The 21,259-nt window shown below is 39.2% G+C and overlaps 1 protein-coding gene and 1 long non-coding RNA gene across 10 annotated transcripts in view; one reads left to right on the forward strand and one right to left on the reverse strand.

The window, feature by feature from the left end:
* LOC135106284 (myc box-dependent-interacting protein 1-like) overlaps nt 1–12,280 on the forward strand; it is a 90,181-nt gene extending 77,901 nt beyond the window's left edge. For 4 of the 8 annotated variants that reach the window (XM_064015138.1, XM_064015139.1, XM_064015136.1 and 1 more), the window contains 4 exons: nt 676–827; nt 4,985–5,077; nt 7,835–7,977; nt 9,987–12,280. In XM_064015138.1, the coding sequence (XP_063871208.1) occupies nt 676–827; nt 4,985–5,077; nt 7,835–7,977; nt 9,987–10,067 (469 nt within the window). In that variant the 3' untranslated portion in view covers nt 10,068–12,280. The remainder of the gene's footprint in view (nt 1–675; nt 828–4,984; nt 5,078–7,834; nt 7,978–9,986) is intronic. The other 4 variants (XM_064015141.1, XM_064015137.1, XM_064015143.1 and 1 more) reach the window with 2 other exon arrangements.
* On the reverse strand, nt 12,269–18,480 carry LOC135106285 (uncharacterized). Of its 2 annotated transcripts, none has more exons than XR_010271237.1 (3): nt 18,256–18,480; nt 15,123–15,240; nt 12,269–14,801 (listed from the first exon to the last, which is right to left on the reverse strand). It is a non-coding gene; the product is annotated as an uncharacterized LOC135106285 (long non-coding RNA). The 2 variants fall into 2 exon arrangements; XR_010271239.1 differs by lacking the exon at nt 18,256–18,480 and adding an exon at nt 16,826–16,898.
* Nucleotides 18,481–21,259: the final 2,779 nt, after the last annotated feature.

The following is a 21,259-nucleotide window of genomic DNA, read 5'->3' on the forward strand; positions in this document are numbered from 1 at the left end:
CAACACTCAGCTGTGTTAGTATGTTAGATGTGCTGCTTGGAACTCATGAGACATGTACCATTAGCCTCATAGTGATGGCTTTTAACTAAAGACCAGTATACTATTTTAGCTTACGTAAAGACACAGCCATGAGGTGCATGCAGGAAGGAGACTTTCTCCCTCTTACCTCAGTGTGCTGCCACCACCACCACCATCACCACTACTACCATTACCACTACCACTACCACTGCTGCTCACTGCCTTAACCAGACTCCCTGGTGTTCACTGGAGTGCATCCACTCACCTCTCTGGAAACATTTATGTTCTCACTATTCACATTTATGTTGGGGCTTTGGGATGGTAATGTATCTGTGGTGCATTAACAGTATGATAGTGAGGCCTCATTTATTTTTTATTTAGAATAAGCCTGTGCTTATGTGTAGTGCTAAAGTTATATCATCAAATAACACTTGACCAACAATAATGATTTCATAATTAAAAATAAGTTGTAATTTTTCTGGAATTTCTCACAAGTAGAGTCTGGTGAGTGGTACAGTAATATCTGCCTGGAGAATTACCATCATATCAGCCCTTTAACAAAGTCACTTGTATAAGAAAGCATTTTCCTTTAAGAAATCACTTTAATGCCCATTAAGAAATCACTTTAATGATGAATAACCCAGTGCCTGCCCACAGCCGGCCAACCATCTCTGCCCCAGTGGCCCAGAACAAGGAGGAGACAGGCCGGCCCTATGAGGAGATAGAGTTCGAGGACAAGAAGGTGAATGGCAATGTGTCGCAACCAGCCCGCACCAATGGGGAGGTGCTGTCCACCAAGATTCCCCAAGGTGAGTGTGTCCTCTACCTTGCTGCAGGTGAGCCAGAGTGTGTAGGCTGAGGTGAAGGGATGTGCCAGCCTGCACTTCAGGATGTTCACAATGCTGCCTTAGTTGCCAGATGCCAGTTGTAAGGGTTTGTCGTGCAGATTCTGGGGAACCCCAAGCAGATGGTACCTCTGTGTGTGTGTGTGTGTGTGTGTGTGTGTGTGTGTGTGTTTGTGTGTGTTTGAGCGTGCAAGCATGTGTGCGTGCATGCTTGTGTGCATGCATGCGTGCGTGTATCTGTGTGTTTGTGTGTGTTTGTGTGTGTGTATGCAGTATGCCATGACTATATGGAGGGGGTAAGAGGCTGGAGTGAGAGTAAGTTTGATGATTTTCCAGATACATTGTTCCTTTGAAGGAAGCATTACAATAGGTCCAGTGAGATAGTAGCTGAGGAGTCCACTGGCTCCCATTCCTCATATGTGAGGATGTTAGTCCTAAGAAAGAAAAGAAAAAAACTTTAAGCACATTAAAGAAGTTTTGTATGTGCTCTTCAAAGTGATGTCATGAATAATAGGGGGACAGCACATCACCAGTCCTGGGCCTCTCATCACACAGTACAGATCATGCAGCTGTTGGGCTGTGATGATTGCTTTGGCTGAAATTCTTAACCATTTGGTAGTTCAGGACACTCCATGTATGAAGTAGTCACCAAAAAAACCTCCCACCTTCTGATGGAGTTAAACAATTAATTGAACTGCCCTCATAAGAATTTCTCTCTCTCTCTCTCTCTCTCTCTCTCTCTCTCTCTCTCTCTCTCTCTCTCTCTCTCTCTCTCTCTCTCTCTCTCTCTCTCTCTCTCTCTCTCTCTCTCTCTCTCTCTCTCTCTCTCTCTCTCTCTCTCTCTCTCTCTCTCTCTCTCTCTCTCTCATACTCCAATGTTCTTCATTTCCAGACAGTCATGAAGTTTCTGTTTGTCATATGACCTTGTTGTTCTGGTGGCAAAGTTTCAATCAGTCAATCAGTTGGCAGAGTGTAGTAATACTTTGCCTTGTGTGTCTTATGTTTGTATTTTTTGGTGTGACATTGTCCATGCTGAGGCTGGTGAGGTTAGGCATTGAAGTGGACAGAACAAGACCAAGGAGGGGAAAGCTGTAGTACCAATACCACTGCAACATTACAATTAACCCTGACACTTGCTGACATTACTTATATTTTGGATTCCTACAATCATAAAACATCTGAGTGATAATGAAGTTGTGCTTCCAGAAAGTGTATTGGAAGCTGGTATATCACTGTTAAGGTAAAGAATACCTGTTGACAAAATGACACACCATGTGGTGCATTTGGTGAAGCATGGTATGTGTGCTTCAGTCAGTATGCTATTACTGACTCTTACACTGCCAGGCTAAGTGGTCACTACAAAACCTTAGAGCCTTCTACCACCAGGTGGGAGTAGATAGACATGGGCTGCCCTGTGCCTAAGGGTTAACAAGTCTTCATATATTTATATATAAGAGTTATAAAAGATACTACTTAATTCTTGTAAGCCTTGGAAGGGCCTTGCAAACTAACCAAGTAACCAAACACCAGGTATCTCAATGCCAGGTGTCTGATCAAGACATGGTTAATTGACCTGTTACCACCTTGTTAACCTCATTTCAGGTCTTATAGGAGAGCTGGTACAAGTATTCATTGTATATGCAGCTTGATAGAAATGGTATAAAACTTGGTAAGAAAATAAAATCTTACTTTCATACTACATCATGCTGCAAAAATAAATTTTAACAAAATCCAGTGATTCAAGCAGTATCACACCTGACTACAATGAAAGAAGTGGCAGATTTGGGTCCCAGCTTTTCCTTGAGTGACTGTTCACTCCTAGGTTCACTCAGCGTTAAGTGGCCACTAGTCAGCTGTGACTGGCAAGGTTGAAGGCAGCAGAGAAAGAGAAAGAAAGTGGCCACCTAACTTCATATACTGAGGCCTGGGACTGTGCAGTGCCACCAGCCCTTTGTCTACACTCCATCAGTATGACATGCTTGAACTTCAACCATAATATTATATTGTACAGTCTGTACATTCAAGCAGTACTGTATTATACTTTACTGCACCATATTTATGCTTTGTTTGTGATTCTCAAATCTTCACTCTAATAAGATGAAAGCAGCTTTCTTCTGAACCACTCAGAAAGTACAATGGCACAGCACTTAATACAAAGGTGTAACAGACACATAACATTTCAGAAACTCTAGAACCCTTACGTCTGAAATTTACTTAAGAACCAGAACAATACTTATACCTAATGGCTGAGGACTTGCTGCTGACACCAAGTGGAACATGTAGTCGTTTGGCTTTCCATTGTCACTCTCACCAGTACTGTGGTGTTGAATTTATGCAGAATGTTTCAGCTATTTTTTTTATGTGAAGGTGCAGGTGAACCATCACTGCTGTAATTAAGGAAAGAAAAATTTTATCTACATCAGGCTTTTTGGTGTGTGTGTGTGTGTGTGTGTGTGTGTGTGTGTCCAAGGGAGAGTATGTAGCCATAATATAACAGCTGCTGAGAAGGCTGTCATGTGCTCACCACTCCTCACTTGTGGTGGTGAACTTGCATGAGCAGATTATTGCATTAGAGGAGCTGCATGTATAGATTAATGAACTAATGCTGTTAATAGTGTTTATAAGCTTACTAATATAGTATTAACTTTCTGCATTCCATTTATGCATTTTCTTTTTGAATTGACATGTTAAACCATCAGGATGAAAATATTTTGACATTTTAGTTTGATGAAGCAGAGTAAGTATTGTATTTGTATTTTGCAAATACATGTGGTCACTTCCCTTGGTAGGTGTGGTAGCAAGCGGTGGTTAGATAATTTTGCATCACTTTGTTATGGGGGACAGATAGGTAGACATAGGCCATAAGATAAATAATTACTGTTAATTAAAGACTGCAGTGGTTGTCTCATGTTTGGTAGCATCAGCCTCACTGTTTGCTTCCTGCCATAAATTTCCATCATTACCACCCCTGCTTGATCCACACCTGGCTCCTGCTTGACCTTACACCCAGCGCAGTGCCACAACTCATGTTGCAACACCAAACTTACTTATAACTCTCAACATTAATATAAAACACTCACACACACACACACCACACATACATTACCACAGGGCTCATTCCCTTCAAGTGAGCTGTCTGGCTAGGACACATATGATTGGTATGCAGGAGATTGCCTCACAATGGCAACAGTTTTAGTTTTTGCTGTCAGTGAATGGCCAGCTACACATGTTGATTTATTTTTAATTAATAATTTTTGTTTATTTATTTATTTATTTATTATTGCTTATTTATTTATTTATTATTATTTTTTTTATAGTATTATTAAATCAGTACAAACACTGGCAAAATCAAATTATATGTTTTAGATATGGTAATTAATCCAGGACCCATTAGACCTAGCTGAGGCACAGCAACACATGAGTAAAAAAATTATATAATAATAATACCCACCATCTTCCCTTTGTTGTGTCAGGATCACTAGAAGGTAAACATGACCTGGTGCAGCTTTGTTAAATTTTGTACTAATACTGAATAGTAAATGAGATTATAAGAAGCAATGTGATAATTTGTGTATCTCATTTTGTACAAAAATGATAAAGTAAAAATTTCCTAGAGCAGTGTTCCCTGCACTCTTCTCTTGATGGGAGTGCTGCTTCATATAGACCCATGCAGAATGACTGTGTGAGACAGCTGTGGCATTTTAATTAGTGCACTTTTCAGTGCTTCTGTTAACACTGTTCTCTAGTTAAAAAGCAAATTCATCTGTCGTTTAATTTCCACACAAAATATTAATTTACTCCTGTGCATATTGTAACAACAAGAAATTTTAATATAGGAGGTTTTTAACAGATCTTTAGATTATTAGTTAGTTCATGCATTAGTTCACATTGATATAGCTCTGGGAAGTTACATACTTGGCCACAGTTGTAACATAGTGGTCCTGCTTAGTGCTAACACTGCTAATGGTGCCTGATCTAACCCTGAGTGAGGCAGCAGCCTGGGCATGGGTGTAGTAGTGGTGGTTGAGGTGGAAAAAGACAAGGGTTGTGGGTATGGGTGGTGGCAGGGACAGGCAGAGAGGAGACTCCTCCCACCAGTATGGCTCACTCTGTCTCCTCAGCGGCTGGCCCTGCACTCAGTAACGGCCCCTCCTTCACATCTCCCATGGAGGAACCAGAGACAAAAGTGGACGAGATCTATGACGTTCCTGTGGGTAAGTGCTGGCATAGTCCACATGGGCGCCCCGAGAGACACCACCACGGCCACTGTTCTCTCCCAGTGCAGTGTTGGTGCTCGAGTAGTGATGGTGAAAGTGGTGGTGTCGTAGCTGCCAGTCCATTAGTTTGTGGTCTCTAACTGTGATGCTGTAGTGTCATAGGAAACTGTTTGCTGCTTGCCTCTGCATGGAACACCTTTACTGTGTGGAGTTCTTCCTTTATATTTTTGGGATGGTTGTGGTGGTGGTTGCCTGCAACCTTGAATGGGTGTAATCATGTGCAGCAATACCAAAGGACTCTTAGTAAGTAATTATGCTTGCCTGTGGATTTTAGTGTGTGTATATTTTGCCTAATGCTCTTGATGTTCTCTCCCTCTGGAGTGTGTGTGTGTGTGTGTGTGTGTGTGTGTGTGTGTGTGTGTGTGTGTGTGTGTGTGTGTGTGTGTGTGTGTGTGTGTGTGTGTGTGTAGATGGATGGACCCCTGTGTGCTGAACTTCCAGTTGCTGCAGTAGTTGTTATGTGTGCCAGGAAGTCCATTTTCACTTGGGACTATTTACTGGCTCCTCATGTTCATGCTGCAAGTATGAATGCCTCTTGTTATTAGTAATATTATTTATACTGAGGAGTAAAGGAAAAGTATAAAGCCAGAAAATTAGGAATCTGAATTTTCATGATCAGAAATCTTGTGTTTGGTCAGCAGAATGCTTTATCAGGTAGACTCATTCATTAGTCTCTTTAGCTCATCATTAAGTCAGAGGGAGACTCCAGGAGAGATTAGTAACATTCCCAGGTTGTGTAACTTTAATAAAGAATCATACTTCTCAAATGATACCTGTAAATAGTGTGTAAGCCAGGTGTTAGCATTGATCTGTTGCACCTGTCACCCTCCTCCTCTGCATTGGGGAAGGGAACTGCTCACAAGCATAACAGACTTTCCAGAAATGCTCCAGTCCCCTCACTGTATTAGTATTATTAAACAAATTGATGTTTAATGTTTGAAAAATACACTTTACATAAACATTATCATATAAAACCTATGATTATTATACATTCAAATATTGTAGCTCATTACTGATATCCTCTTTCTATCACATTCAAGAAAAATATGAAAAATAGATACTGCTAGTCCTTAACAACAGTCAGAGTGTGAATCTACTTAAACAATTATTCTAGTATGTCCCTGTAATGTACTGAATCAGTTTTGTTGGATGTGTTAGCAATGAATGTTTCTCAGAGTGTAGTAAGAAGGAATGTATGATATTGTTTTGAAACATTAAACTATAGAAAAGATAGGGACTCCAGTCATGGGAGACTTTGGTGATGTCAGTTTATGTAGTTATTAGGAAATATAAAACGGACAGCATCAGCTACTTTTTAGAATCCGTATTCCAAAATCTCTCACTCACCTTCACACAGTGTCACAACTCACTGACCTTGCACCTCTGTGAAGTAGCTTTGCACAGGCATTATCATGAGGCTGTCGTGGCTGTCAGTGGGCCACTTAGGTGCTCAGTCATATTCACAGTGGAAGAATGCAGTGTAAAAGGCACAATGTTCCATGCAGCTACAGTGTCAAGGCATGTTAGTTATAGCTACTTCAAGAAATCCTTCTGCCAGGTCACTCCATAACCAAAGTCTGCCTTGGTCACTAATTTCACAAACCTCATGACATAGCAAGTTAAATGAATACCATTCCTAGTTGAGACAAGAAAACACAGACCAGAGGGACTATGTTCCCAGCCAAACATTACTGCTCTAAATATATTGTCATCTGACCCATTGATAACTGCTTAACTTTTCACCAGTTTAATGAATATAGCAAACGGGTAGCTAGGAGCCATTATGGTACACAGATCAATTGCACACTCTCTGTAATGACAGGACTGCCAAGGCCAACCAAAAAGTCATCCAGGCCTTGGTGGTCATCCTGGCCTGATTGTTGATATGTGAGACAAGCACATTCAGTGTGAGCATCCATGTCATGGTTCAATCACCAGTGATGCCTTGGCAGTCCTGTCACTACAGTCCTAAAACTTTATGTATGTTTTGAAAGAATGTGAAAGAAAGCTGTGGAAATGCTCTTTAGTATGATGTGATGGGTGTCATCTGCAATATAAGGCACTCACTTTTATAGTGCCTGCTGACTTTGTGAGTTTATATTTACAAAGTTGTCATATAAAGGAAAGTGTGTGTGTGTGTGTGTGTGTGTGTGTGTGTGTGTGTGTGTGCAAGCAACAAATACATATTAGTATTGCTGTGTGAGGGAAGAAAGTAAAAATTAGTTCATTATGTATAGAGTTTCCATGCTCGGAGGTCTGTGTCAGTCATCCTTCCTACGACTGTCTTGATGTCTGATTCTGGCCATTGCTTTCATGAGGGGACAATTCATCTTTTGCCTGTGTGGTGTGTTAAGCTGCTTCTCTATTTTTTTCAAGCTTTGATGTTTTTTCAGTGTATTTACTATTACATGATAATGATTAATTTATTTTAAGGTATCTCTGTGGCATAAATTATGTATTTGCCTTAAAGAGTGGAAGAAGCACAGTTCCTTGTGCTGTTTTATAGTAATGGTGATTGAAACATGCTGATGAAACATCATGCAGAACATCATCGTGTCAGGTGCATCATCCCTTCTAACACACTTCAAGCTGAGTTCAAGTCACAAGGGTATGTTTTGTCAAGTGCACACACCTCATTGCTGAGAGGAAGTGATGGCACAGGAAAGGTGCAAGTAAATGTGTGTTGTGCCGCAGGGGCCACCACAGAAGGTCTGCCACCGGGTGTGCTGTACCGAGTGCGTGCCACATACAAGTACACTCGCGAGGATGTGGATGAGATCAGCTTTGAGGTCGGGGAGATCATCAATGTGGTGGAATATGAAGACCCTGAGGAGCAGGTGAGCAGTGCTGGTTCAGTAAACACTGAACACAAGATTAGTACAGATGATATTTTTCTTCCCACCTGTGTTGTTTTTGTGTCTCGGGTGGCTGTGAGCGCTGTGCCTCATGTGTTGACCCACTTTCTCCTCTGAGTGATTGGTTGTGTTTCTGTCTGCTCATCTGTAGTGTACTGTTGCCAGAGAAAGAATGCATGCCATCATTCATGTATGTTGTGTCTGGCTCTCAGTTTTGATTTTTTGCTTCCTTACCCTCATGTTGGTGTTCTCACATGAACACTCAAACACCCACATGTTTCTTTACTCTTACACACGTAAAGTAGTATTAGTTTTTATTTTTATTTTTTTCTCTGCCTACTTTACTTACTTTTTTATTCATGTTAGTCTTTCATTAGTTATATTATTTGCCCTGTCTAATATTTTGCTAATCGTTTCACTTGCTATCTGTATCCATTAGAAAATTTGTTTTCACTCTTTGTATTTTCTTATATTTTGACTAACACCATTATCATGTGGTAAACCCTCTCACCTTGAGACCTGCTGGCTGAAATATGAGGGAATACTTGTTCAGTTGCAGTACATTATGGATGCACCCATTACTGTATTGCATTTTTGTGTGATATTAGTTTGGAAATGTTAATACATCATAAACAATCTCAGCACTTGAAAGCTTGTACATTATTGATATTCTCAGATACTAGTATTCTTAGCCTGTGGTCATTGCAATATATTTCTGAGTTATATAATTGTGACAAAAAAATTATCCAAAACAAAGGTATTTAATAACTTGGCAACCATATCCTTGCTAACTTTAGCAATTGCAAGAGACTTTGTTTCCATCCCAGGGGTAATTGCAGAGAAATAGCTTCTGCATTACTGACAGCCATGAACAGGCTTTGAGGCAGTGAACCAGTGTGTGATCTGTGATTAGCACTGCCCCAAGGAAAAGGGTGACTGCATCCACCTCTCCTTCCCTTCTGCCCTCACAGCCTCCTTTGTGCTGAAAACTGTCCACAGTCCAGCGTGTTTATCACTTGCAAGTGTGCTGTATAATTACCACTCATGTTTGAACTGTTACAACACTCCTTCCAGTGATGATGCTCTATATTAGGAAAAGAGGCATTTTAGGAGTGCAGCATTTTTTTTATATTTAATGCAATTATCTATTACCTAATCCCCTCACATATCATGTACAGGTCATATTACTTGTCTCTCTTGTATATCTGCACCACCAAGAGAGCTTGTCTCATATAGTGAGGTTAACCTCTTCATTACTAAGTGTGTGATCCCAGACCCCATCTTCTAATCTTTTTTTTTTTTTCATGTACTTCTGATTTCATGGGTGTAGTTTGTATTTGTCCTTATACCCTCATTTGATCATAAAAATAATCTTTTTCTCAAGTTCAGATAGATTTTGGTCATAACATGAATATTACATGAAATGAAACCCCAAGTGTCAAGGAGTGGGATGTGTGGAGTGGCAGCAGTAGTGCTTGGACATTATTACTTATTTTTCTCATCACTGCTCACCTAATTGTTTTCCACTGGCAAATATTCTTCATCCCAGTCACTTATGATGCCATCCGGCTAAGTTACATTATCATCTAACCCTTGTAACTCAATATCAAGAATTACACTTGGACTCATGTTTGAACAGAGATAAGGACGACACACTACAACAGATGTCAGTCACACACTGCATGGCATCACCTCCCACACCCGACACCATCCACATCATCCTTGATATATAACTTGTGATAAGCTGCCAATTTGTCAGTTTGTCATTACAAGACGTAAAGTTATACAAACTGATAAAATGACACCCTTTGTATTGCCGGTTAGGTCATGATTCACAGGGCTAATTCAGTGGTCCCTCACAGGAAATTTTCTGTGAAATTTGATAATGAAAGGTTTAACTGAAAACTTAACCTTTTTCCACCTTTTCCTTGAACCTTTTTGGGGAGATCATTTAGCTAGTCACCTTTTAAATTGATGATGTTTTGTTGCAGGAGGAGGGCTGGCTGACCGGTGTTAAAGAAAGCACCAATGAGAAGGGTCTTTTCCCAGCCAACTTTACCCGTCCTATGTAAGGCACAGCGGGTACCACTCAGGCACCTTCCACCTCATGGAAGATGAAGACTCCCTCACATCTCACATTATTCTTATTCTTGTTATTAATACTGATTTTTTCCAATACTACTCTGTCATCATAATGTGCCACCTGGTTAGCAGGGAATTCTGCCCAATTAATGGAATTTTAACTGAGCACTGAGAAAGTGTGTTTATCAGTTATAAATTCCAGTACATTTGTTTATGGTTTTGTGATGATCCATATTTGGATCAATGCCAAACCCTTGTTAGTTTTGTGTTGTGAGATTCTCCCCCTCCTTCTTCTGTCTTCCTTATTATAGTGTACATTTGATTACCATCAATACCTACTCCTTCCCCAAATGTATGTGCTTACCACTGCTACTGCTAATTGAATCTGATGTAAAAAAAAGAAGAAAAATTCTCTACACAGCCTTGAAAAAAAAAAAAGTAGATATGGTCACCTCTATAAATCCACAGGAATTGCTTCTCAGCTCGGTGTCAGAGTGACATCATGTGTTAGTGTTAGCAGCAGTAGCACCACCGTGTGGTGGACAGACAAGCAGCAGTCACCTTTGTGATGAGTCCAGTGAGGCTTGTCGTGTGTCACTGGCCTGGTGGCATCCCACAAGGCCACATAATGATGGTGCTGTGTCCAGCACAGGATTTTCCCTCTCTGAGTAGGAAACCCATGCAGTTTTGCATAGTAAGAGCCTAAGAACTGTCTGCACACTGGAGCTGCTGTCTTTTAGTAGGTGTGTAGAGATCCCTAATTATTGCTGCTTTTTTTATTTATTGATACTTTAGTTACTAAGATAATTGTTATGTTTCTGAATGTTTATCATATGATCTGATATTTCAATACTCCTTATTTTAACTGTAACTGTAATATTTGTAGTACTGTTTGCAATTGAAACTTTATATTGGCAAGGTAAGCATTGTAACCTTTGAAAGGATTATCAAGAATTACCAAGTCTTAATAAGCTGTCTTAATAAATGCACTACTTTGTTTTGTCTGACACAGCTGTCTGTGAACCTCATATTGTGCACACCAAAAGAGAATTAAATGTACTCTTGGCCCTTCATACACATAAGAAAGAAACCAAACATACTTCTTTGTTTCTTTTCAAGTGCATACAATAAGTTTCCTTGATTGGGAATTCATTTTAGTTTTGTTTAGTTTCTGAGGTTATTTTGCACGTTATTTGCCGTGAAGTGCACTGGTCAACAGTCCAGCAGCCAGTGCAGTGGATGTGGCAGCTCCCAGGGCTACTCCCCTAAGCTATCTACCACACTTGTCTACAGCAACTTAAGTGATGTTGTGTAAATAATACTCTTGCATATAGGGAGACCACTGTAAATAGTTATTCAGATGTAAATAAAGTATAAGGCAGAGTCTGTCATGTAAAGATGGTCTCAGAATTATGTATATAATAGAAGTTATGATGAAAGAAATCTTATTTACTTGATACAAATGATAAGTGGAGTCATGAGGCTCCAGTAATACCTGGTCATTGTACTGAAATTATTAAATTTGGATCAATTTCTGCAGACAATGACCTGCATGATGATTAGGTCTCCAGAGTAGGACTTACAGATGTGCCATGTACCAAGACAGGTACTTAATTAGCTACTAATATTACTTTATGTAATCTGTTTTAACCCACTAGTGTCACCCTTGGTGTCATGTTGCTCACCCTTCCATTTCTGTCTTGTTTAAGGAGCTTTAGAATTATGAAGATGAAAGTTCTTGTCCTGTTCCAGTTGCAGAAGTTTTTAGTGACTCAAAAAATATGGTGCCTTGATGCAGTTTGCCTTGTATAGATAGATCACTTGATATGAGGTTTTACTAATGAATCACGTCAACCTTGCTCGGCTCACGAAGGATGCGGCGTGGCCGTGTGACGGTTGCCTTGGTCTGGGAGCTGTGAGGGGCCAGCGTGCTGGAGGGGCACGTACATAGTGAATGCTCAGCAGAGATTTTCTTTGTTAGCAAAGTATTGTACAAAGCTGTTTCAAATTTTATTTGATCAGTTTTGATTCATCACAAAGTCTATAATTTATATATGGTTATGACAAGAAGTGTTTGGCAGAGCTGCTCTGCCTGTGCTCCCATCTTGGCTTGCAGTCAAGAACCAAGTATGAATGATCATTTATTCTTACTATTTTTACTTGTAACATCAGTGCTAATAAAATAATGGAGCCTGTAACAAAAGTTTTATTGACTTTGTCTACAATTATTTAATAGGTTAAGTTGCAAGCAGTCATTAATGTTGTTTCCTGTCAAAATTTGTATGCATTGATGCTTACAAGTTTACTTGCTTTAATTCTGTATGCAATGTGTATTGTATGATTTTTATATGACTGTGTTCCCAACTATGTGCATGCATAATAACTAGTAATGGTACATAGCCTCCCTGCTTGTGTGCATGCATCTTACCCCTCCCTCTTCCTTGTCCCAACAAAGGACAATAGTTTTGTGATAGGACTAGGAACCTCGTGTGAATGGAGCTTATTTGTAATATATTGTATATGTTTGAAATTAAATTAATAGATATAAAGATAAAATTAGAAAAGTACAAAATACAATAAAAATGAAACATTAAAATTAATGAAAACTAAATAAAACTGATAAAAGTGGCCCAATACCTACACTAGGGTAATGGCAAAAAAAAAATTAATAAATAAATAATAATAATAATAAAAATACGCGATCACTGGGCCATGCTTTGTAGTTGTAACTCTAGTGTGGTGTCTTTATTAAAATCTGTCTGTCTCTCCTCACCTAATCTTCAGTTTGTTTGTGGCTGTGTCTGTATCAATGTCTTTGTCCTCCCCCAATCTGTGTGTCTATGTGTATCAATGTCTACTTGTATGTCTGTCCTCCTCCAATCTTCAATATGTGTGTGTATCTTTGTGTATGTATGTCCATTCATCCATTCGTCCATCTGTCAGCCCTCACCAAGTCTTGAATTAACATTTGAGCGTGTGTGTGTGTGTGTGTGTGTGTGTGTGTGTGTGTGTGTCTATCCTAATCTAACCTAAGCTAACTTCAATCACCCACACACACAGAGGAAGTTTTAATTACTGTTGAAGGCTGTTCTAGCATAGAATTTCAATAATAAACTATTTTGTCTGACTGTGTTGACCTGTCTTACTGAATACCCAAATCCCCAACACCCAAAACACACACACACACACACACACACACACACACACATGTGCTCTCTCTCTCTCTTTTTTTTTAAACAAATATTTACAGAAAAGCTTAAAATTCCACGTTGAGTATGGAATTATTTAAAAAGCCTATGATAGTATTATTTACAGGAATAACATCCCAAAACACTGCAAAAACACACCAAAACATCCTCAAAATAACCCAAAACACTACAAAAACATCCCAAAACACTACAAACATCCCAAAACACTCAAAAAACACACCAAAACACCCTCAAAACACCCCAAAACACCACAAAACACTACAAAAACACCCTCAAAATACCCCAAAACACTACAAAAATACCCCAAAACACACAAAAAACATCCCAAAACACTCCAAAAACATACCAAAACACCCTAAAAATACCCCAAAACACCCAAAAACACTCAAAAACATCCTCAAAATACCCCAAAACACTACAGAAACATCCTCAAAATACAAAAAACACACCAAAACACCCCAAAACACCACAAAACACTCCAAAAACATCCCAAATCTCTCCAAAAACACACCAAAATACCCCAAAACACTACAAAAACATCCCAAAACACTCCAAAACACACTAAAACATCCTCAAAATACCCCAAAACATTCCAAAAACACTACAAAAACATCCCAAAACACTCCAAAAACACCAAAACACCCTCAAAATACCCCAAAACACCCCAAAACACTTTAAAAACACACCAAAACACCCTGAAAACACCCCAAAACACTACAGAAACATCCCAAAACACTCCAAAAACACACCAAAACACCCTCAAAATACCCCAAAACACTACAAAAACACTCCAAAAACATCCCAAAACACTCCAAAAACACACCAAAATACTCCTAAACATCCCAAAACATATCAAAACATTCCAAAAACGTCCCAAAACACTTTAAAAATCATCAAAGTCCCAAAACACCTCCACAACACCACAAAACACCCCAAAACACCCCAAAACACTCTAAAACACACCAAAACACTTCACAACACACCAAAACACACCCAGACATCCCAAACACCCGAAGACACACCAAAAACACGCCAAAAACACCCAAAAACACTCCAAAAACACCTGAAAACACCCTCAGAACAATGAAAGGGAATAAAACACAAAATAACAATAATAAAAAAACAAAAACAGAAAACAAGCTGTAATATTGAACAGCAGGAACACAAACAAACACACACACACCCTACAAACAAACAAACAAACAAAAATAAATAAATAAATAATAGGATAAAAAAATAGAAAAAAATAATAATAAAAACAAACTAAAAATATATAAACCAATACAAAACACAACAAACCCACATACCACTAAACAAGACAGAATGGAACCTCGCAGGGACGCCGATGATATGCTAGTAATAAGTAACAGAGGAGAGCAGAGAGGAATACAAGCCACTGGAGTCGTGCTTGGAGTAATAGTCGAGGAGAGCAGGAGACAGAGGCACCACCACCGTGAAGCCGAGCAGGTCCACGATCAGACTGCCGAATACCACCTTGCTTGTCCGCGCGTTCTTCTGTGGGTGTTATGTTAGGTTAGGTTACGTTAGGTTAGGTTAAATGAGGTCTTTTTTATCTTTTATTTTTTCTCAGTATTTTTTTCTTATTGTATTTTGTTGCCTTTGACCAGTGTCCCTCCTATATATATATATAAAAAATAAAACTAAATAAATAAAGTAAAACAAGAAAATGTTTACGACTTTAAATCACTTTCCCGACAGAGTTGTGCATTGGGGCAGTGTTGCATGAGCGCTGAGTGACAAATATTGCAGCGTGTTGACAACCAAACACTTTACATCCCAGCTTAGCAACACACACCAACACAACACCCTGCTCACCTTCTCCTTGATGTCCGCAGCCTGTACTGCCCCTCTGTCCCTGCCTTCCACCTCACCACCACTGCCACCGCCATCGCTGCCGCCAACTTGCTTGCAGGATCGTAGGGTTGCCATTGCTCTGAAAGTTACATTAGGTTTGGTTAAGTGGGAAGTCATGAGGGAAGATGATGTAGGTTAGGTTAGGTTTGGTTAGGATAGGTTAGGTAAGTTTTGGCTATGCTTCATTTACTTAGATTAGGTTAGGTTAGGCTAGGCTAGGTTATGTTAGGTTTGGCTAGGCTTCTTTAGGTTAGGTGAGGTTAGGTTAGGTAAGGCTTGGCTAGGTTAGGCTTGCTTAGGTAAGGTTTGGCTAGGTTAGAATTGCTTAGGTTACGTTAGGTAAAGTTTGGTTAGGCTAGCTTGAGATTAAGACACGAGATAGCCAGTCTTGGGGAGGAGGAAGCACCAGACAGAAGTTAGGGTAGGCTTCTTTAGGTTAGGCTTGGTTTGGTTAGGGGCAGCTGAGGAATGTGAAGCTCCACCACGTTAGGTTAAATTTGAGGTAATATTTCAGTCATTTTCTCCCTCACCACCAAAATTTTCCCACTGTAAAAACTTTAATATTTTTTTTCTGAAGGCTACAAAATAAATCACTCGTTTTCCCATCCCAGACCCCTAAACACCACCCCTTTCTTCCTTCAAACACACACACACACACACACACACACTTTCCCTCCTTTCATATATCACAACACATGCTATAACACCCCTGACAAGCTTCTATTATCACAGCCCCTCCCCAAAACACCCCAGAATCTTTTATTTTACCTAAAGCACACCACTTCTACCCTCAAAAACCCAATGCCTATCTGAAACATGACTATAACATAACCAAAACACCTCAAAAGCAACTCCAATCACACTAAAACACCTTAAACATACCCAGAACATTCCTAAACGCACAAAAAACATCTTAAACACATCGAAAGTGTACCAAAATATCCCCAAACACACTTAAAATACTCCAAAACTTACCCAAATTGACTTAAAACGCATCCAAAACACACCGTACCTACCCAAAACACACTCAAACTCATCCACAACATCCCAAAACACACTTAAGACATCCCAAAACACTGAAAACGGCCCAAAACACACTTAAAATACCCCAAAACACACCCAGACTGACCTAAAATACCCACAAATGCACCCAAAACTCACCCGTATCCACACAAAACACACCCGTATCCACACAAAACACACCCAAACTCATCCATAACATCCCAAAATACACTTGAAACATCCCAAAACATTGAAAACAGTCCAAAACACACTTAAAGCACTCCTAAACAAGCCTAAGACACCCCAAAACACACCAGGAAAGCTAAATATTGACTCAAACATCACCAAATCCCTAAAACACACACTCCAACACTACCTAAACACCTCCAGACACACTCCAACACCCCCTAAACACACCAAATACACTGAAAGCACTGTCAAGGAAGACAAATACTACAAAGACAGACAGGGCAGCAGGGAAAATTAACCTAAATATTGTTTTCTTAGCATTTTTCTGTTTTACCACCTCCTCTATTCCTTCTCCGTTCATCTTCCTCCTCTATTTCTCTGATTTTCTTACTCATTCTACTCTTATCTACACGTCTGAGTCTAGAAAGACGTGGAAACACCAGGAAAACACTGCAAAATACGATAAATATTACCGAGGAGACAGCGGAGCCGATCAAGGTCCCTGGTCCATGATGGCGGCCGTGACGTCACGGCAATTTTACGTACCGTAACGGATTTCATTTCGAAATTGACCCCTCGAAAAAATGGAGCTAGGCTGGAATGCCTTATATATTCTGACTTGACAAATACTTAAACTAATATTCACAATATTAAAACAGCTCCAGCCTGAGTAGTATTTAAAAAATATCCAAATGAAATATGGAAAAAGTGTTGAAATATTCGGCACCATTTAAATCATTGAAAAGTCCACAACATTTGAATTTTTAGGAACGTAAAAAATTTTAAAAAATCTGAACTATCATCTTACACCATCAAAAGTTACCTGGAACAAGAAGTAAACAATAAAACCGAAATTGTCTAAAAAACAAGTGTTGGAACCTAAATACGATTAAAAACCACTGAAAAGTCCACCCATTTTAACTCAACAACAAGATAAAACACTTTAAAACATACGAACTATTTTTTCAAGCAATGAAAAGTTAGTTACAAGCTGAAATAGAGAGACAATAACATAAAAAGTGTTGTAATCACAACTTTTAACAGGACCATAAACCATTTTTAAAGTCCACTTATTTCTCTCAACGGGAACGAAAAAACACTTAAAAAATCATAAACAATTTTTAGAAACACAAAAGACGTAATTAGAGCGTGAAATAAAAAAACAAGTTTGTCAAAATACCGCCAAAAAAAAACCCATTTTCGTAAAGCAACACAAAATTGAACACAACTCAACACAAGCAACGAGAACACTTCTAAAGCAAATAATTATTTTTATAAACCATAAAAACATGCTATACGAGCAGAATAAAGAAGTTAAGAAAAATACCAAAAAAATTTTGGAACCCACAGGTTGAATCAGGTTGGCAGAGGTAGCCAGGCATCATGGCGGCCCTTGACAGTGGAGAGAACGGCCGCTATTTTGCCTGTTATTCTTCCATCGTAACTAAATGAGGCAATGGCGGATATATCTAGCTAGCGGATATGAAAGCTTAGTCATGGGGCTCCACATAGGGACATGTTACGCTTACAATAAGTGAGAAATGAAGCAGATATTGGCGGACAAATGGGGAAGGCTGCCTCCACCTCGGCTGATAACATTAGTTAAGTGTATTTTTTTTACTTCTTTATAATTCCTGTCATGGTTAATTAGTAAGAGTTTTGTGGTGGAGGCTTGGAGCGCTTGTGGCACCGTGGAATGCTGAGTCACATCAATATATTCCTAACAAGGTGCAAAAACATGAAATACGAGGCTTAACAATAAATAAACAGTAAGGTTAACCACTGACCTGACAGCCCTGTGTTGTTGTTGTGGGTGACAGGTAACAACACTATCACAGTTACCGCCTATTACATCAGACTGTGCAAATTACCTGGCTGGACAAGTGGTGGGCGGGTTTCTTACCAATATTAGCCTTGGTGGCCCTGTAGGCACCTCCCGGCAGGCACCAAGCTTGAACCAGCACACGTAGGCAGCCATGGCCCCTGTCACTGTCTTGTTCTGCGAAAATACATTAAATAAAGCAGCAGTTTATGGCACCCTTTGAACATAATGCCTTGCTGCCTGCGTCTCGTGCTGTGTCGTCCCTCCCAGCTTGCTCCGCACAGTACGCACCCAAACACTTTTAGCTTTCAATAACAAGCACCAACTTCTTTTATATTATACTAAACTAATAGAAAATTAAATATAAAGAATTATAAGCGTGTAAAAATAAATCTCAGGCCATTATAACTGTAATTGTCAAAGTATCTAGACGTTACTGATTGAAGCGCCAAATTCAAACTGGTCCTGGTGGTGCTTATACTGCAATGTCTCGTCCCTTGTGTGGCGCAATGTGAAATCATTGAAAAGCTTGTGTGAATTGAAGGCTTGGCTTAATACTGTGTTATATCTCAGCTTGTCATTATTAAGTATTTACCATTTTACGTTAAAAAACAACAATACTTCACAGAGATATCGAAGTATAACAGAGGCTCTCATACTGTAGCTAATGATCAACAGAGAATTACCAGCTTTTCTCTGTGTGTCAAGGAGAGCCCACCTGCATGTACTGAATATATGTTTTTAATTAGTCTTTTGTGATTAATCTTTTTAATATATCTGCGCCAATGTAAACTAGTATGTGCTTAGAAGGCTTACCAATGTGTGGGTTGTGGTGGGTTTGGTGCTACTCAAAGGGAACACATGCTGGAGAAGTCTGGGAAGCACTGATGTACAAATAACTGAGAGTATTTCAATTCACATAAGTCTCCCATAAAAATAAAAAGCTGACCTCCGTTTTCTCTCACGAACGTAAACATTTAGGCTATTTTTTTTCTTTCTTTATTGTTTCTCTCTCTCTCTCTCTCTCTCTCTCTCTCTCTCTCTCTCTCTCTCTCTCTCTCTCTCTCTCTCTCTCTTATTTTATTGTTGTTGGTATCATCATTATTCTTGCTTTTTTTCTTTTATTTTTTTTTTCATTTTCTTCCTTGTTTCCTCATCTCTCTCTCTCTCTCTCTCTCTCTCTCTCTCTCTCTCTCTCTCTTGAAAGATTCCGCCCTAGAGATATAGAACACAGAATCTTCTTGTTGGGAGGATAGACCCCAAAAGCTTCAGAAAGACAAGAAGACAAAGCTATAGTTTGATAGTTTGATTGGTGTGGTCTTTTTTCTTAGGAATGGGTTGAATGTAGATATTTCCAGGAAGAAGGAAAGGTGGATGTTGATAGTCAGAGATGAAAAAGCTTGACTAGGCAAGAGTAAGCTCAGAAGCACAGTTTTGGAGAATGATAGGAGTCATCAAATCCATAAACCTTCTGAGGATGAAGGCATAATGTAGTCAAAGGGGAGAAAGTGAGGGAGGAACTAACCCTGAATGATCCAGTGTGGAGCTGTCAGCAAAGGTCTGAGACAAAAGCTTAGCTCTAATTAGAGCTACAGGAAATGGCATAGGAACAATCTTGATGAAATAGAGGAGGGATAAAGAAGTTAGATTCTTTTGAGATATTTTTAGCTAGATGACAGAAATCATGAAAAGATGAAGTTAGGTAGGTTTTGACATTTCTCATTCATGAACGAGTTTTTGGCAAGTTGGATAATGAATTTGGTGTAATTTTGGCATGAAAGGACATGAGTTTGAGATGGAAGGCTAATGTACCATCTGTGAGCCACCTCTCACCAACCTTGTACTGTTCTTTTATTTAAAATTATATAACTGATCTCTTCATTGCCATCAGCCACAAATAGCTACTCACTTAAGACTGCAAAATACTTCCATGTATATTCATCTCTAAATATACAAATTTATTTCCATTAAAAGAGATAAAATCACATGAGCAAAAAAGCCATCCACTATGCAAATAACCACTTGTCAGTTAACCTCTTATAAATATACATTTGCACATCTTGGAACTCTACAGAAAAAAATTACCAAATTACATTACATTTTTTATGGCGGTAAATGAAAAAAAATGTACATGTAACACAGCACTACCATGAGTTGGTAACTATAGACTTATCATGTGGATAATTGTGGTGTTTGATCTGTGTTGTAAGTGCCACTTCCTTCCAGATGTGTGGTGTGTGAGGCACCATCCAATGTTATAGCTGTCCACAGCCAGTCTCTCTCAGTGCCCGACTGCCCACAGGGATGGAGCAGCATGTGGATTGGCTACTCCTTTGTTATGGTAGGACCAGTAACTAGTTTTATATATCTAAATATAAATTTATAATGTAATTACCAGAACTGAAGTTATTTTCTTATTTTAATTGCTATTACAGATTTGTATTTTCATGTCTCTTCAAAATATATTAACATTTATGTCTGCTTGATTCAGCAAGCTGATTTTTCACTCAACATACTTGAATGCCACATCAGCACATTACTTCCAATTTTGCAGCACACTGCAGCAGGTGCTGAAAGCGGTGGACAGTCTCTCAGTAGCCCAGGATCATGTCTTGAAGACTTCCGTGCTACACCATTCATTGAATGCAATGGAGCCAGAGGAACATGTCACTACTTTGCCAACAAGTTCAGCTTCTGGCTTGCCACAATTGAAGATAGAAATCAGTTCTCAAGGCCAGTGTCAGAAACTCTAAAGGCTGGAAGTCTTTTGACAAGAGTTTCAAGATGCCAAGTTTGCATGAAGAACTAGCATGAGAATGTAAGGATAAAGCTTAGCAAAGAAAAGGTTATAATAAAGAAATACTAGAGCACAAATGACTGACTGACATAGCAAATCCCAGATACTCTAGTGATATCTCAATTAAGCTTCTCTGCTTGTAGATTAATTTTATATAAAATTAGTGTAAATAGATTTTGTGTCAATGTCTAGTCTACATGGCTTCTTGCAGAGTGCATTTATGAAGTTCTTCATAACATAGATACTGAAAACTATTTAAGATTTATATTGTTATTCATGCATACAAAG

Source organism: Scylla paramamosain, chromosome 13 (assembly GCF_035594125.1).
Source record: "Scylla paramamosain isolate STU-SP2022 chromosome 13, ASM3559412v1, whole genome shotgun sequence".
Classification (NCBI taxonomy): Eukaryota; Metazoa; Arthropoda; class Malacostraca; order Decapoda; family Portunidae; genus Scylla; species Scylla paramamosain.